Below are 16,059 nucleotides of genomic sequence, written 5' to 3'. Positions count from 1 at the left end.
CAAGAGCCTCAAAAGCAAGCAGTAAGAACTCCTGGCACAAGTGCAATTTTTGACATTCTGCCTTCATTAGTAAAGGATAAGAAGGGGCTCACATCTTGCAACTGCAACTGCCTCCCAAATGCACACAGCAGTTGTATCAGCAGCTAACTGAAATGCTTCTTTCTCCTTCTCAGTGCTCCTGACTCATTGTTGGTATTCTCCCTCTACATCTCTTTCTAAGGTTGTGTTGCAAATACATTTGTCATAGTGTGTTAAAAAAAAAAAAAATCCCACCCAAAGCTCCTCTTCCACATAATGAGCTCATCCCCCTTCTCCCTAAATAGTTACACCTATCATGGGTCCACAACCTTAGAAGTCTGAAGAGATTAAAGCTGTATTTTTATGCAATCCTAGAGGGAAGAATAAATAAACTGTAGCATTCTTCCTGGTGGAACTGTGACCACGTAAAAAAGATGCCACATTCAACAGGATCTCAGATGAATTCTGAGCAGGCCTGCCTGGGAAGCCAATACTGGAGGCAGAGGGAGACCTTGATTGTGATTCCCAGAACTGCCTCACATGTAAGATCAGCTTCGGTATACTCACCTCAGACAAGGTGGAGCTCAGCACACAGTTAAAGATTAACAATAACTTACATATTTTATAGCATTTTGATGGACTAAATCTTTCTACACCTGCTGAAATAAAATCTGTTGAGAGCTGCTGGTAACCAGAACACCAGTTATTAATCCTAAAACTAATAACCACAAATAATTATAAAATATTGAAGATTTCTATCATAACGATGAATATTAGTGTGATGGATAATCTTGTCTAAATTCTGTCAAATTGCCATGAAGCACTGCATAGAGTTACATCATAAGACACACTGCTGGCAAGCTTGGGAATTAAAAAAAACAAGCCCAGCAACCAAACAGCCTACTCACATTTCAGTAATTAGCAATATTAGCATTTAGTTGGGTTCTAAATTTGCAATTCAACCAAAACCTTCTAAAATACATTGTTATTTCAGAAATGTCTTTTTCAAAATTCATATGAAGTATCATTTGATAGGAAAATGATCCTCAGAGCAACTAGCACTAACATGTGCCACTGTTGCTGAAAGTAAACAGCAAGACTAGGTAAAAAATGTAGTAAGTATCAAAGGGAAGAGTGAGGAAATGAAACAAGTTACTAACCTCAGCCACAACTATTTCTGTGAAAGTGTTCAGTGCTTGTTCAACATTTGATTTTTGTTTGGTTGCCATGAGACAGTAATTCTCCATGATTCGCAGTTGAATGTGACCCTGAATGGTTTGAGGCTTCAGTTCCTTCAGGAGGTTTCCTGCTGTTCTTACAGCCAACTGCACAGACTCCTGCTTCTCTGTAGAATTACTGTTATCAGAAAAATTTAGAATTATTATTAGCAGAAAAAAAAATCTTCATATTTAAAAATACACACCAAATTAATTACAAGTTAGAACTGCTTCTGTGCTAAAGACATGCCATTTTGTAGAAGAATGGCTCTGGTATATAAGCATTCTACACTGACTCTCCTCAACAACTGCAATTCCAACCCAACAAGCTGATTGTAACAGTGACCAGCATTCCAGAGAAAATCTTCTACATGTTCTGCTTGAGACTCACTTATTACAGAATGTCTCTCACAATAACACAGAATACTCAAAGCACTGGATGATCTTAAAGTTCTAGCAATTTAAATTAAAGCACATTGTCAAGGGCCAGCCAATGTGCCTTAATTTAACTTGCTAGAATTTCTTCTAGCAGAAGGAAACGACAGAATAACCCAAACAATATTTATTTAATTCCCCTACCCTATGTCAGCATCGAGATTTTCAAAGACTTCTCCACCCACAGTTTCATTATCTGGGTTCAAACAAATTTCAATCATGTTGTAGACTGCATTCTGTCCCCAGTCACTGTCCTTTCGAGCTTTATTAAAATGCCGCAGTGCATCATTTGGTTCACCTGTGTACCTACATGGATAATTAAAACATTTAAAGTCAGGCACGTAAAATTGTCTGCTCCAAATTCTACCCAAATCCCAAGAAACCCAAGTATTTAAAAACAGATGACCCATTTACACACAATGATACTGCAAGGTTTGGACACCAAGGAACTTGTTTTTACAAACTAAAAATAATCTAACAATTTATAAAGGTGGAGATAAACAGTATTACATTATCAAACCTGGAAGAACATTCTGAGATATTCAGAGAAACTGAGAATTTCCTTAAGTCCTGACACCTTAATTAAATCAACATAGCACCTTTAAATGATAATGGATAGCAAGAAAATTAATTTAAATCTGTACTACACAGTCAAATAAATCTTAATCATAATTGCAAGTACCAAAGATACAGTCCTTTGCAGTAGTGAAATCCTGGCTCAATCTTTGTTCGAGAAGAATGTTTTTCGGCCATTAAAAGAAATCTTGGGACTTCTTCTAATTTCCCGGCTCTTCTCAACAGATCAATTAATCGAGAGAGGGTTGCATAGTTATCTAAATATACAAATAATTAGGACACTGTAATTCTATTTATTTGCTATATGTTTAAGTTAAGAAATAAAGAGTCTGCCTTAATTTTTTCACATATAAAAATGAGATATGATTTAAGACATAAGGCATATTACATAGTAACCTCAGATCCAAGAATGAAGATGTCAAATGATACCTGCAGTATCTTTATACAGGTTTTTACATAAGTATAATTGTACTTCACTTGCAAAAGCACTCAAAACCATTTGCTGCAGTCTCATGATTTCTTTCAAAGTCCATTAGAAAGTTTTACAATCATTATAATAAAATTTTAATAGATTTTAGTAGCTTTCTCTTTGGTCCCGACTTGAAAATCGCTAAAACAAACCTTACTGCTGTCCAAGACAAGTAGCCTGCATTAGTTTTCAAATAAAATACTACCTTTGTGTTCATGAACTTGACATTTTTAATTTAAAAGAAAGTGCTTTAGAGTGAACAAGTAAATAACATCCTATTCGTATTTGGCCTAAGGCAAACTATGAACATTACATTGCACCAAAGTAAATTACTGTATCTATGAGAAATTGTATTTATCACATTCCCCCAAAATACCTTCATGCTTTTATACATGGCGATGGTCTTTGGCTTTAGTATGCACTACATTATAAATAAAACTTTTCTTTTTAATCAAGCAAAGAATTTTTATTCAGCTATTTATCCATGTCTTTTGTTAGAACTATACATCAGAACAAATTTAAATATTCCTAAATATTCACCTGGCTTGCGTTCCAGGAGCTGCTGGAAATGAAAAACAGCTTGTTCGTAATCTTGCTTCCTGAACATGAGATCAGCCATCATCTACAGTATTGAACAATTTAGAGAAAACAAAACAAGATATCATAAATTGTGAAAATGTAAAATGCAAATTATAAATAATGAACTCTGGTTATGGGGAGAGCTAAAACTATAGCTTTAAAGTGCTGCAGGAGCTGCACAAGAAGCTGCACACTTGGACTTTTTATTACTCTCTGGAAAACCAACACAATATACAACACACACGGGTAATAATGAGAAAGTACATGAACACACTTCCACATAAGGTAAAAATTAAAAAGTTATTAAGCAGTCTGCCATATCTTTCAAATATGTTTTTTTAACCATTGCACAGTTTTACTCCTAATTTTATTTACAGTAAGTGTAGATTATGCACACGGAAAAGGAAAGTTAGTTTTAAATTAGGGAAAAAGAAAGATGAGGGCTTGCTTCAGCAGGGAAGATAAATGAGTTACTTAATTTCAGTTTCTCTTCACTGATAGTTAGCTAATATAGAGTAGATTTCACAACATATTTCAAGAGTGCTATTACTTCTGTTCATGTACCATACTAGAACAAATTTCAGATGTTATACTGCTATGAGAAAATAAATCAGTCCCATCTTGAAATAATTTTGTTCCTAGCATGTTACAGCAAAAGCTGCTCTGTCTATTGAGCTTTTAGGCCAAGAAGTATACAAGTCCTGGAAAAGAACCTGCAGCTGCGATTACTTGTTAAGTAGGAGTATGAATAAGGTTGAATGACGCTATAAAATTACCTTAAATACATAGTTCTTTTCTCCTTTAAAAAAAAAATATTTCTTTTAGCATTACTGTGCCGGAAAAATAGCTTCTTCCTTGAGTATAAGCCAATTATCAATAGAACATGCACTGAGCCATACTTTATCTAATCTTACTATAACTAGTTTTTCCTTTACTTCTAAAGTCTCGTTTTATATTGAGACAGACCAATGGCTATGATTCCTAGAAACTTCATATTGAAACATCAGCTGGCATAAACAGAAAAACATTTTGTTGCCATGGATTCTTCACATTTTCTTTGAAATCACAAAGCTGTAGACTTCTTAAAAGTAGAGCTTTATGAATATATCATATTGCAGGCACATGAATTTCAAAAAGCATTGATGCAGGATTATTTTAATAGCACATACCATCGTTGCTGCTTCATTATCTTGGTCGTTCTTCAGCAGTACAGAACACTGATGTTGACAGGCATCGGTATCATCTTGTGCAAGATATAAACGTGCAAGTTCCAGCATTGCCTGTATATTAAAATATTTAACTGTATGTGATTCAAGGACAAAGAAAGTTGGTTCTGTTCTGAGTCTCAACCTGATATTATGGGGCTCCAGGGAAAAATTGTACCTCCACGAAACAGAGAGCCTTTTCTGTTGTTTCCTTTGGGCTCTCGGTCAATTAATGTAATCTATTTTCATTCCCTCACCTTTTACAACAGACAAAACTTTTCCTCTTCTGAGGGATATTGTAAAGGTGTATTAAACCAGGGCCGCTCAGATAGTACTGCTCTGAAGACATCAGTATTTTGGTATGAATGTTCTTGAAAAATTTGGTATGATGTTCTTGGAAAAATATTAAGTGAAAGTAGTTTTAAATGCACTGAAAAAGTACCTCATTAACATTCACCAGCTAATTCTAGAGTACAAGAAACTTTCAGAAGAAACTATTTTCTTATTTAAATTTCCAACCTACCACATTAAGACTGTGTGAATCCATTTCTGAGAAACCACCACAGAGTAAATATTGACAACTGAAATGTACACCAGCAAATATTCTTAAAGCTGAAGCCCCATCATTTACTATTCTGAATAAAATGCCGCAGAAAAGTTTATAAACACAAGTTACCACCGATTTAATCAAGTTTCTACTGAAGCAAACAGAAGGTAAACTGATCACAAGGCAAAATTAGCAGTAGGTAAACTGTAAATCACTCCTACTTAATTTTAAAGGCTGTTTTGATTTTGTTTCCAAAAGGGAGGCATTTTATAATTGCATCATAATCCTTTCACTAGTTCCACTTGTGAGAGGCACTTCTGAATCAAAACAGTGTTTTGAACATCCTGTTCAGAATATGCAGGCTTCTAGCACAGTTTTTACCAATTGTTTTCTCCCTACTTCCCAGAGTTCTGTTCATATTCAAACATATATCATGTAATTCTGAAACAGGAAGGCAATGAATAAATGCATGTCAGAACTGTAACTACAAAAGCTTTCTTTAGGTTGCTGCTCTTATGTGCACAACTCAATGGAATACCAAAAGGCAGTCTTGGAGTCAAGGAGTACTTCCTGCAGGAAATGAAAAAGCCAGCTGAATTGGAGTTCTACACTAGATTCTAGTAAGTGCAAGTGGTCTCTAAATTGTCAACTCCAACACAAACAACGATACTATAAAATGACATGCATGATGCAATCCACAATCCCCTTCAAGTCTCCATCTGGAAACTGCATTGCCTCTTACCTGATCAAGGAAACAGAGGGAGGGTTTACCAGATTTAACCATGTAAAATGAAACAACACAACTCCTCTCTGACACGGACTGCAATCTCTTCACATTTACCTGAATAAATGCACTATTTCAATCCCTTCTAAGTCACTTTGGCTAAAATACAGGAGATATTGTTCTGATGAAACAAGGTACAGCTTCAGAGGAATTTCCATTATTTCTGTATATAATTTTAAGGAACGTAAATGCTGAAGGTGCCAAGAAACAGCTGGACTTTTTAACAGCTCAAAATAGTATTTTGTAATCTAGACAAATTCAATTCTAATCGTGTACTAGCAATGCTTTTAAAAATGATAAAAACAAGTTCAAATCTGCTGAAACTATAAAAATAGATTGAGATAACTCCTTTATACTAGTTGTGGGTAACAAAATATTTTGCTTTCATTACTCAGCAAGTAGGCAGCACATCATTAATCAGAAATTCAGACTTATTTTCTAAGATTTCACTATATTCTGTGTTGCTATCAAAGTAGGATGAAACCAAAAATCTTCAGTAATATTTAACAGATATATAATACAAATGTCTACATCTTGTAACAATGGGAATCTCTCAAAGGATGATTTCAGCAAGAACTGAAGGGAAATGTCATGCTGGTATTTCAGTACTGGTACGGAACACAAAGGAAGGCTTTGATACTGATAAAAAAGCCATAGCTGTACCTGTACTGACAGGCAGTCTCCTTGCTCTTAATGGTAGAATGGGGAAATCATCATTTTGAGGATGTTTTTATTCCCTTCCCAATTTATTTTTGTTTTCAATATCATTCTTAGAAGATGTCTTGAGAAAAGTCTGTCTCAAATATGTTGAAGTTGTAGCTTTAGGAAGGACCTAGATTCTTGGAACCACAACACACGAGTTCAAACATTAGAACTAAGTTATGTATTTAGCAGCTCATGCATGTGACAGCTGTCCAATAACAAGCATCAGAATAGGAAGTCTTCACATACACCTAAATATATAATATCATTATGATAGAAAATCATGGCAAATTAACTAAAATTGTATTTATTTGTTTTTAATCTATTAAAAAAATCTCACTGAAGATGGCACTTAAATTTTTGTCCTCATTATAACTATATATTTCTTAGACTTCTGCCTCTCCCTCTCTTATCTCCAAAGCCCAGGATTATGAAATGATAGGAAGGAAAAGGATGATAAAATAATCCAAATTTACTTGTATTTCATCAACCTGTGGGAAAGAGACAAGGCAAAGAGAGAAGCAGTAGAATAATCCTGCTTAAGAAGAGCAACATATTGTGACTAAAATGAGAATCTTGCCAAGCCCAGATAAAAGTCTAAAAGTCCTAAAGTAGACACAGAAAAGACAGAAATTGTCTGTACTGACCAAAATCACTGGGAGTTTATTTCAGAGGACAAGCACCAAGCAAGATTAAACAATCTCCATCATTACTAGTACCTGAAGACAGGCTCACTGTGAGTGCCTGCAGACACCTTTTGAGTCAGGAGTTCTTGTAAGAGACAGAAGTTAGCAGCACATACAACTATTCTATAATGATAAGCAATGAAGGAGAGAAAGTTCAAGGTTCTATACATATCATGAAGTAGAAATAATTGCAAATTATTCTATTCTGTGGATAACTGGAAAAGTGTTTTGCTACATCTAAAAATTAAAAGGAAAAACAACGCCAAATAGTCAGAGGGAGAGCTGACCTTGTTATTGGTTTCACAGTGAACAAGGGCTTCTTTGTAAAATTTAATTGCTTTTTCATAGTTTCGCTGGGCTGTTGAATGTTTTGCAATCTCAGCACAAATGTCAGCCGCGAACTGTTTCTGCGCAGGAACTGCATCCAGCTGCTCTACTTGAGCCCGTTTAAGCACTCTGCCTTGCAATTCCCGAGCCTGGTGTGGAGAAAGCAGTGAGCAGTCAAACACTGTCACAGGAATTCATTTCATTTCTCTACTATAAAATAGTGTACTTGGGGTTTTTTTAAGAGAAGGAAGCACTAATACTATTCTGCTTCTTACACCCCTACCATTTTGCCTAGCAGGGAATTAGAACTAAAACACAAAATAACATCTGGGCAGAACTTCTAACTTCTCCCTGAAAACCAAGGGAAGAAATCTGTTTAAGACATTTAAGTTAGTCCTGCTGAAATCAAAATGCAGGTGCTTTTGTAAATGAATGTGGCATCAAAAGGAAAAGGAACAGGAAAATATTTTAAAGAGAATGGGTACAAGGAAGGACAGTTTTGAGGGCTGTAGTAAAAACAAAAACCCAAAAGGACAAAGTTTTTTGAAATGTGATATAGTGAGAAACCTGGAGGAACTAAAGAAGTAAAGAAAAGTGTAAGAGAAGGAGCCTGCTTATAGGGAATTTTACTAAAGAAGAATTTGGGGAGGGGGGGGAAGTCAACTCTGAGTAAGAAAAAAGAACATTATAAAGAAAAAATAACTAAGGATTTAACAAAGATAAATCTTGCCAATATTCGTATTTAAACCCTTACATACAATTATCTTTCTAACCAATCTGCAGACTTTTCTTGCTGGTCAGAAGATGCTACCAAAGGCTTACCATTTCTGTTACCTTCACTTTCAAACAGTGGACGTGTAATAGAACAGAAAGTACTGACCACATTTCTTGCTAAACCTTTTTTTTGAGAAAGCATTTTCTAAGGGATTAAACCTCTAGCTTCCAATTTTATTCTTTCAAGCCTCAGTCTGAGGGATAATACTGAACTGCAGAATGGACAGAATTTATTATTACTATTTAATACTAATATTGCTGTTTAGCAGTACAACAAAACAACAAGGTAGCTATTGAAAGCTGTTCCATTTTGCTCTGTGAATGGTTTTCAACGCTGAGCTAAAGATATGTAATCTAGCTGCCCTCATGGCCAATTTCATTTTCACCTGATATGCTGAAACTATGCTGCACACATAAATGAAGGTGAAGTAAGACAGCAGGGTTGCACTAAAAGCCTGAATTCTGATCTAAAATTCAGATAACACTGCTTGCAAAAACCTCAGACTGTGTAACACCTTATGTACTTTACATTTCACAGCAGTCACTGGTGGTTTATCCCCAGCATACACTCATTTTCCACATTCATGTGGATATTGTGGTTAGAATATGGGATGAAAGTGAAACAAGGAGTAAGTAAACACAAAGACATTGCAAGTTTTCAAAAGTATTTTTGGTTTTCCTCTTTACCTGTTGTAATGAAACAATAGCTCTGTCAATCTTCTCCATTTTGCTGTAAATTTTTGCCAGAAGTACGTGGTAACGTACAACTTCCATCAGCGAAGACAACTCATTAACTGTAAGAACGACATTAAACAAGCATTATTCTTGAAGGAACTGATCCCAGTAAAGTCAAAGGAAGAGGAAACTCATCACATCCTTCAGGCAAGAGCTTACATGAAAAATTCACAGCCCCATCTTACTTATTTAGAATTGTGATCTCACTTGGTGCGCTGCTGGTGGGCTGAGTATGTTGGTAGTAAGCAGAGTAAACATTACAGACTACAAACAAAGCGAGATTTAGGGCCAAAAATATTGAAAGATGCAAATAGATTAAAAAAAATGACTGTCAGATTTATTTGCATTTTGAGAGACATAAGAGAAAATATTTTGATGTAAGCAGACAGGAAATAAAGCCATTCCTGACATTTCTTGTCTAAATCCTCCTCAAAGTCAATGAAAAATGTCCAAATTGATACAATGTGCTACTCTACATGCAAAAAGCATGCGGCTGTTTGATGAAATTTCTAGTCAGGCCTCAAACTATGCTTCTTTTGCTAGAGTCTGGAACAGACATGAATACAGAGGTTTTAACTAAATATTTCAGTATCTACTTAAAAGCAGCAGGCTGCTTTTGAAAATAGTTAAAATACATATGCATAAATTAGTATTTGAAGAATTCATGCCTTCCCTGGCTTAAATTTATTTTACTCTACTGACAAAGCAGTATCTTGAGCACAGTTCCACATTAAAATATAGATGCCACAAAAACTTTTGTTTTCTCTTAATTAAAATTAAGGAGTATCTAGAGTTATGTTCTATCAGAAAACTGATCTTCAAGGAGCTGTAATTGTGACATGCTATTCTAAATCAGAGATTAGACTGTGCAACTTAGACCATATTAAGACCATGTTATCCCCTTCAGTATATTTCCTATATTTTTTGTCCAGAAAGGATATTCTAGCATTTTCTTTAAAAATTATTTGTTTAACAATCTTCCCAATCAGCCAAAAAAACCCATTTTTCTCTTAGAGAATGTGTGTATCAAAACACAAAGACATTTTAAAAAAAAGACTTTTTGCTTCATCCTAAGACAGAAGATAAGATTTTAAAGTACATGGGACAAACTGTATTTACTGCTAATTATTTTACCACACTAGAAAAATCGAGCTGTCTTGAGCATGACTATTAAATCAGTCAGATCCTCAAAGGCTTAACTATACCAGGAACACAATGTTAAATCAGAGGACTCTTTCAATAAGAAGTAAACAATATGGAAAACCAACATGCCCCTGCAAAGCATAGAAGTGCTATAGCAACATAAGAAGACCGTACAGAATGGACTACTAATAATACTGCTTCTCTATTCAGACTGCCACAAAGGCTAACAAATGTAATTAAACAACTGCAAAAAGAAGTCCCAATGAACCCATTTACTCCCTAGAGTCATGCAGAAAACACAAATAACAGTAGAAATTGTACATTTTCCTGTGAATTAATAACAGTCCTACCAGGCTCATGATCTAAAGCTTGCTGAAGTACTTTTTCTGCCTGTTCATACTGCTTCAGTTTCATTAAAAGCTCAGCCAAATCATAGCAAAGGAAGTTCTGTTGACCATTTCTCACTGCAGCCTCATAGTAACCAATTGCCTTGAAGAAAGAAGCAAAAATTTATATATAATTCAAAGACAAATCTTAAAGACAACAATCTTGTTACTTAGGTATTTAATGACAGGTTGCTTACAATTTTCTTTACTTTTTTTCAATGGAGAAGTAATAAAACATGGGTTTGACTGCAGGCCCAAACCCACTGCAAGTCACCAGAACTACAGTTCAACAGATCTGAATCCACCAATGTGTAGACCTACCAACTTTGCCTTTGGCCAGATGATCTGAAGAGAATCGACAAACTTACTTTCAGGATAAAATGTCTATTTTAGCAGTCTGAAATACAATACTTTTACCCAAGCAAAGTCCACATGTTGACACAGTACTCAATTAACCTAATATAGTACCTTTGAGTAGTTATGTGTTTTGATTAGGGCTTTTCCAATTTTACTCGCTAAAGATGGATCTTTTGGATTTTTCGCCAAGGCCTGCTCGTAGACTTCTATGGCTTCATCAGGCTTTAACAGTAAAATATAAACACATATAAGTCAAAGATTAAGATAAAAGATGTATGAAGAAAACAAAATCTGGTAACAACTCCAGGAATTACTGCCAAGCACTAATGATTCATAAGCTACAATACTTCTGAGAGAAGAATAGCTACTATACAACTGCAGAAGTGTAAAGCCCACACACATTAACATTTTCATGCTAAAACAAAATATGGAGAGATATAGCAAACAAACGAGTTTGAATAAACTTCTTTTTTTTTTTCACTGCTATTTCTCTACTACAATCACCACTAGTTAACAAAGAGGCAGATGTATAAGTGCTGGATATGGTTTTCTCCTCTAGACAAGTTATAGCAAATTAAACAAATTCCACTTGGTGTGATAATTCTTCAATAAGGAGAATACTACACACAAACATTAATATGAAAAGAACCTTAATCATGTACAAAACTCCAAATTAGTAATCAAAACTATTGGTTGCATGTCCTAACTCAATCTATTTTTTAACATATGAATTTAAACATGTAGCCTTCAAATTCCTATGTCCACTTGACTACATTGTCTTTTGCCAATACTAAATACCATTTCCAGTTCATCAAGAAAGCAAGGGATGCAAAGAATGTATATGAACTATACAATTAAAAAATATAAGTAAAGCCATCAGCATGAGGATGAAGCTGCTTAGAATTATTACAAATTTCAGAACACTATTCTAAACATCTTCAGCTTCTATGTGATTTCAATTTAGCTCTCACTCTAGGTGTATCTGTTAGTCTTATGAGGCAGAGCTCTTCTACAAAAATTCCCTCCTTGACTTTCACCAAGTAAGCTTTTAGAAGAAATGTATTTTCAACAGTTTCTAATTTAAACAGCTACTCATAGTCAATATTTATTGTTTTACATCCTAAAGCAATTTCTGTTTGACAAACATCAATCAATAAGAGTCAGCATGCCACAATGTTTCAACTAGACAAAGTCAACAAACCACTCAAATATTCCATTCATCTCTAGCAAGCACTCACCTCTTGAATATTCATATATGCATCACCAAGAAGAAGAAAAGTATGAGCACTTGGCAGTTTTTCTACTAGGTCACTGGAAATAGAAGACAAAATGTTGCTCAGTATTTAACACATCAATACTGGTATCTAAACAAGAGAAGGGCACAACCACTTTATCCTCTGCAGATTTTAGTTTTTATTTCTGAAAACAAACCAAAAAATCCCTGAAATATCTTTTCAAAATAAGAATTCCAATTATCATTTTAAAAGTTACCACATTTACTCAAAATGAATTCATCACTAAATATTTCCCATTTATTACAGTAGAAAGAAAAAATTAGTTCACCATGCTATCAGCAAACATCTAGAAAACTATTTATGCGCTCCATAAACATTTACCGATAGCAGGCGGCATATAACTTCTTATCTTTCCTATACTGAAGATAAATATCTGCCATTTTTTCTTTAGCTTGTACAAAGTAAGGCTGTTCAGGTGTAATATTGCGGAGCATAGTCAAGGCATGTTTCACATCTCCTTGAGCAATTGCCAGGTCTGCATTTGCAATCACAACTCTTAGCTCCTCGGGTGTTCCAGAAAATTCATTAATGGCGTCTTGGATGACTATAGCAGCTTCATGCTGCAAATAAAAAAAAAAATAGATTTAATTTAGTTCCTGTCATTGAACAGCCAAAAATAAAGACATCACAAGCATTTATGGGCATTATGCAAACCAACCAAAAAACGCACAAAAAACACAAACCATAGTGTCCACTTGTTTTGCTGTAGTGTTTTTGATTTTTCAAATAAAACTCCTGTGATACGGACTACTATTTCAAGTTTTAGTACAGAAAATTACACTTGTGTTGCATATATACAAGTATATGCTCAAAGTGCAACTAGAGAATGTCTTTAGCACCTTGCTCCAACAGGTCCTGCTTTGAGCAGGCTGGCCTTCAAACCACAGGACTATATGGCTTCTCTTATATTCTTATACATAGGTAGTGTCCTATTGCTTATCCAGGCACAGCTGATTGTAGAGATGCTGCTACACAAACGTGATCCAAAACTACTGCTAATAGCATTCTGACAAAAAAAACCAAACAGGGATCTACATCCCAGCAAATGAACATCAACAGTGTGAAATGGCTTTTGTAGACCCAAAATTGAGCACCTGCAACCGGTTTTGGGTTTTTTTGCTCTGTACAATTTAACGTACTTAAGTTCTTAAACCAGATATTCACATGCTGGAAATTTTATTAGGCAAATCCTCTTGATGAAAGAAGTGATGGTTTTCCATTCTGAACTAACAGAAATGGGACTGGGAAGAGGGAATTGTTTTCAGATGCGTTCTGTATTTTTAGCAGGTTTGCCATCTTACCGGTTCTCCATTCAAACGATGAGCTTCTACCAACTCTAGGAACACAGACACACGATCGCTTGCATCAATTTCAATACTTCTTCCTTTTGTTTTTGAGGAAGCTGTAGCTTTTCTCATTCCAGGCAAATTCCTTGCCATCTGTAAAGTTTTAATAGCTTCTGATATATCTCCCACCTTCTTTTGCGTTTGGGCCTTAATTAAGTGATACACAGGATGTTCTCTCACCTAAAAAAAAAATAAGATAAAGAGTTTCCAAATTTTACTTGATGTAAAGTATTCAATTGTCTCACAAGATTTTTTTAATATTGACTTTGGTTTCTTCTTTCCTCCAAATACATAAAAATTCAATTTCAGAAATTTACTTATGAAAATATAAGAATTGTCAGAGTATGCAAACTAGTAATTTAGTAAGCTTTTAATTACAAAGAAAAATCATTACACGGGATGAGACTTTGGATAGAACAGCATTAATTGCTGCTTTATTTTAAACTAGACTGAATTTTAAGGTATTCCGTGTGTTTCCCACACTGCTGCATGCACACTTCACATGGCTATTAATTAAAGGACGCATACAAACATTATTTGCCACAAGTCCCGCATGCCATTTTTCAACTTCTTAAAACATACTGCACATGAAACAAAATGTCTATAAGGGAAATACAGTTCTGTGAAATGGCAAGGACCTCAATTAGGTAGCTAATTAGATATTAATCTTCAGCTTTCTTGTATCACTTGGAGGAAGAAAGAAGATGGGACATGGTTGCAAAGAAATGGCAGTTTTCAGCTAAGTGGTCTCAAGACACTTGGGCACAGCTCAGACCTAATGAGTTGTGTTTGTGTGTATTGTATTCCCAACTCCCTGCTAATCCTACATAAAGTTCCAGTGATGTCAACAATGCAAAATATAAGACCCAAGAAATGTGACTTGGGAGGTGTTAGTTCTGTCTTCACGGTCACTTCTTCGATAAATATTCAGATACCACATTCATATAAACATTTAGATATTAAATTTGTAGTGGAAGAGTTATAAAAAGTTCAGTTGAAAATTATTATATACAAAAACATTCAACTTCAGATGACTGACTGAATAAAATTATTTCATTCTTTTGTTCAACTCACCTCAAAGTTATAGCTTAAACAAAGTTCCAAGGATTGAGAAGATAGCTTGGTATTGTTTTGAGCCAAATACACCTGAGCCATCAGTAAGTGTGCATCTGCATAAGAAGGGTTCCTTTCCAGACAGTAACGTAGATTGCTATGGGCTGCTTCAAAATCCCCTAGGAAGTGGGGAAAGGAAGGGAAAGTGAAAAAACAGTTGATATGAAATACAGAGGTTATATACACAGCATTTTTATTTGCCTTTTTTTAAAATAAACGTCAGCATCTAATGAATAAACTCACATACAAAGTATTATAAGGTTCTGACATGAAATCAAAAGCAGGTCAAAGGTATGACATTTTCCTATTTCCTATGTAAATCTGTAAATTATCTGTAAATCATTTAATAAATTAACTTTCTGGGAAACAATAGATAAAAACCACTGTATTTATACATCCGTACAATTAAGATACTCTTACATAAAGGACAAAAAGTGAAGAGCAAATGTTCTTCACTTAGCTGTAATGTAGTGTTCTGCAGTGAAAGAAAAATACTCATTATTATTTACAAGTGTGAAATTAATTTTTGATATTAAATAAACTAAGGAGGCAGTTAACTACCCATTCATACAAATATTACCTGACAAGTACTTCACTTTAGCAATTAAAAAGACAGCTTGTTGAAGACCAGGCACAGTTTTTACAACAGTTTCAAGAACTGAAGCACAGTGCTTGAGAAGTGGTGAAGGAGACTGCCCAGGACTTGCAGGCTAGGAGTAAATAAAACAAGTAATACAAAAAGAACCCCATCAAAATCAGCATTTGAGTCAACAGGTTTTAGATTTAGATTTCATTTTAAGTCTGAGCTTCACTTTAAACTAAAATGGGCATTTGCAGAGCCTTGTTACTTCCTGCAGTCAGAGCAGCTGTTGTTGTGAAGAAATATAAAAAAACTCTGAAATTTAAGTGGGCAACTTCTTGGTATCAGCAAGAACAGAAGACAGTCTCAGAATTTAAGGACAATAAAACACTTCAGCCCTGACATACACAGAGGAGTCAGGCCATAAACACTTGGTTACACATTCTGAATTACTAGGCCAACTCATCCAAAACCATGCAGTACCATGAAATAAATTCCAAGAAAGCTGAAGTTGGAATGAATGATGAGAAGGTTGGGAAGAAAAGGTGTAGTCCTGTCATGCCTACCCTCAGCCCACACCACTGCCACATATCCACATATCCACATATCCACTGCTAGCAACAAACTGAAAAGAGAAGCTGAAAAATAGCTTCCTTCATGCAAACTGATCGTACCATGTTTTAGTTGCTCTTTATCAGAAACATTATTCAGTTCCCTGTGTTACTTTAGCTAGTTGCTAACTAGTTTATACATAAAAAAAAGAAAAGGCAACCTAAACATTATTC

General features: G+C 35.0%; 1 protein-coding gene across 1 annotated transcript in view; it reads right to left on the bottom strand.

Moving 5' to 3' along the window:
* The window catches only part of TTC21B (tetratricopeptide repeat domain 21B), a 35,701-nt gene that overhangs the window by 7,158 nt on the left and 12,484 nt on the right, over positions 1–16,059 (bottom strand). The window contains exons 13-26 of the mRNA XM_066323346.1: positions 15,275–15,404; positions 14,656–14,813; positions 13,537–13,761; positions 12,557–12,795; positions 12,179–12,251; positions 11,052–11,162; positions 10,548–10,686; positions 9,007–9,113; positions 7,506–7,694; positions 4,464–4,574; positions 3,256–3,337; positions 2,353–2,503; positions 1,815–1,976; positions 1,179–1,374 (exon numbers count right to left, since the gene is read on the bottom strand). Of these exons, the coding sequence (XP_066179443.1) occupies positions 1,179–1,374; positions 1,815–1,976; positions 2,353–2,503; positions 3,256–3,337; positions 4,464–4,574; positions 7,506–7,694; positions 9,007–9,113; positions 10,548–10,686; positions 11,052–11,162; positions 12,179–12,251; positions 12,557–12,795; positions 13,537–13,761; positions 14,656–14,813; positions 15,275–15,404 (2,073 nt within the window). The remainder of the gene's footprint in view (positions 1–1,178; positions 1,375–1,814; positions 1,977–2,352; positions 2,504–3,255; positions 3,338–4,463; positions 4,575–7,505; positions 7,695–9,006; positions 9,114–10,547; positions 10,687–11,051; positions 11,163–12,178; positions 12,252–12,556; positions 12,796–13,536; positions 13,762–14,655; positions 14,814–15,274; positions 15,405–16,059) is intronic.

Source organism: Sylvia atricapilla, chromosome 7, assembly GCF_009819655.1.
Source record: "Sylvia atricapilla isolate bSylAtr1 chromosome 7, bSylAtr1.pri, whole genome shotgun sequence".
In the NCBI taxonomy this organism is placed as follows: Eukaryota; Metazoa; Chordata; class Aves; order Passeriformes; family Sylviidae; genus Sylvia; species Sylvia atricapilla.
The sequence above is the reverse complement of the archived record's forward strand: the minus strand, read 5'-3'. Positions and strand labels throughout refer to the sequence as shown.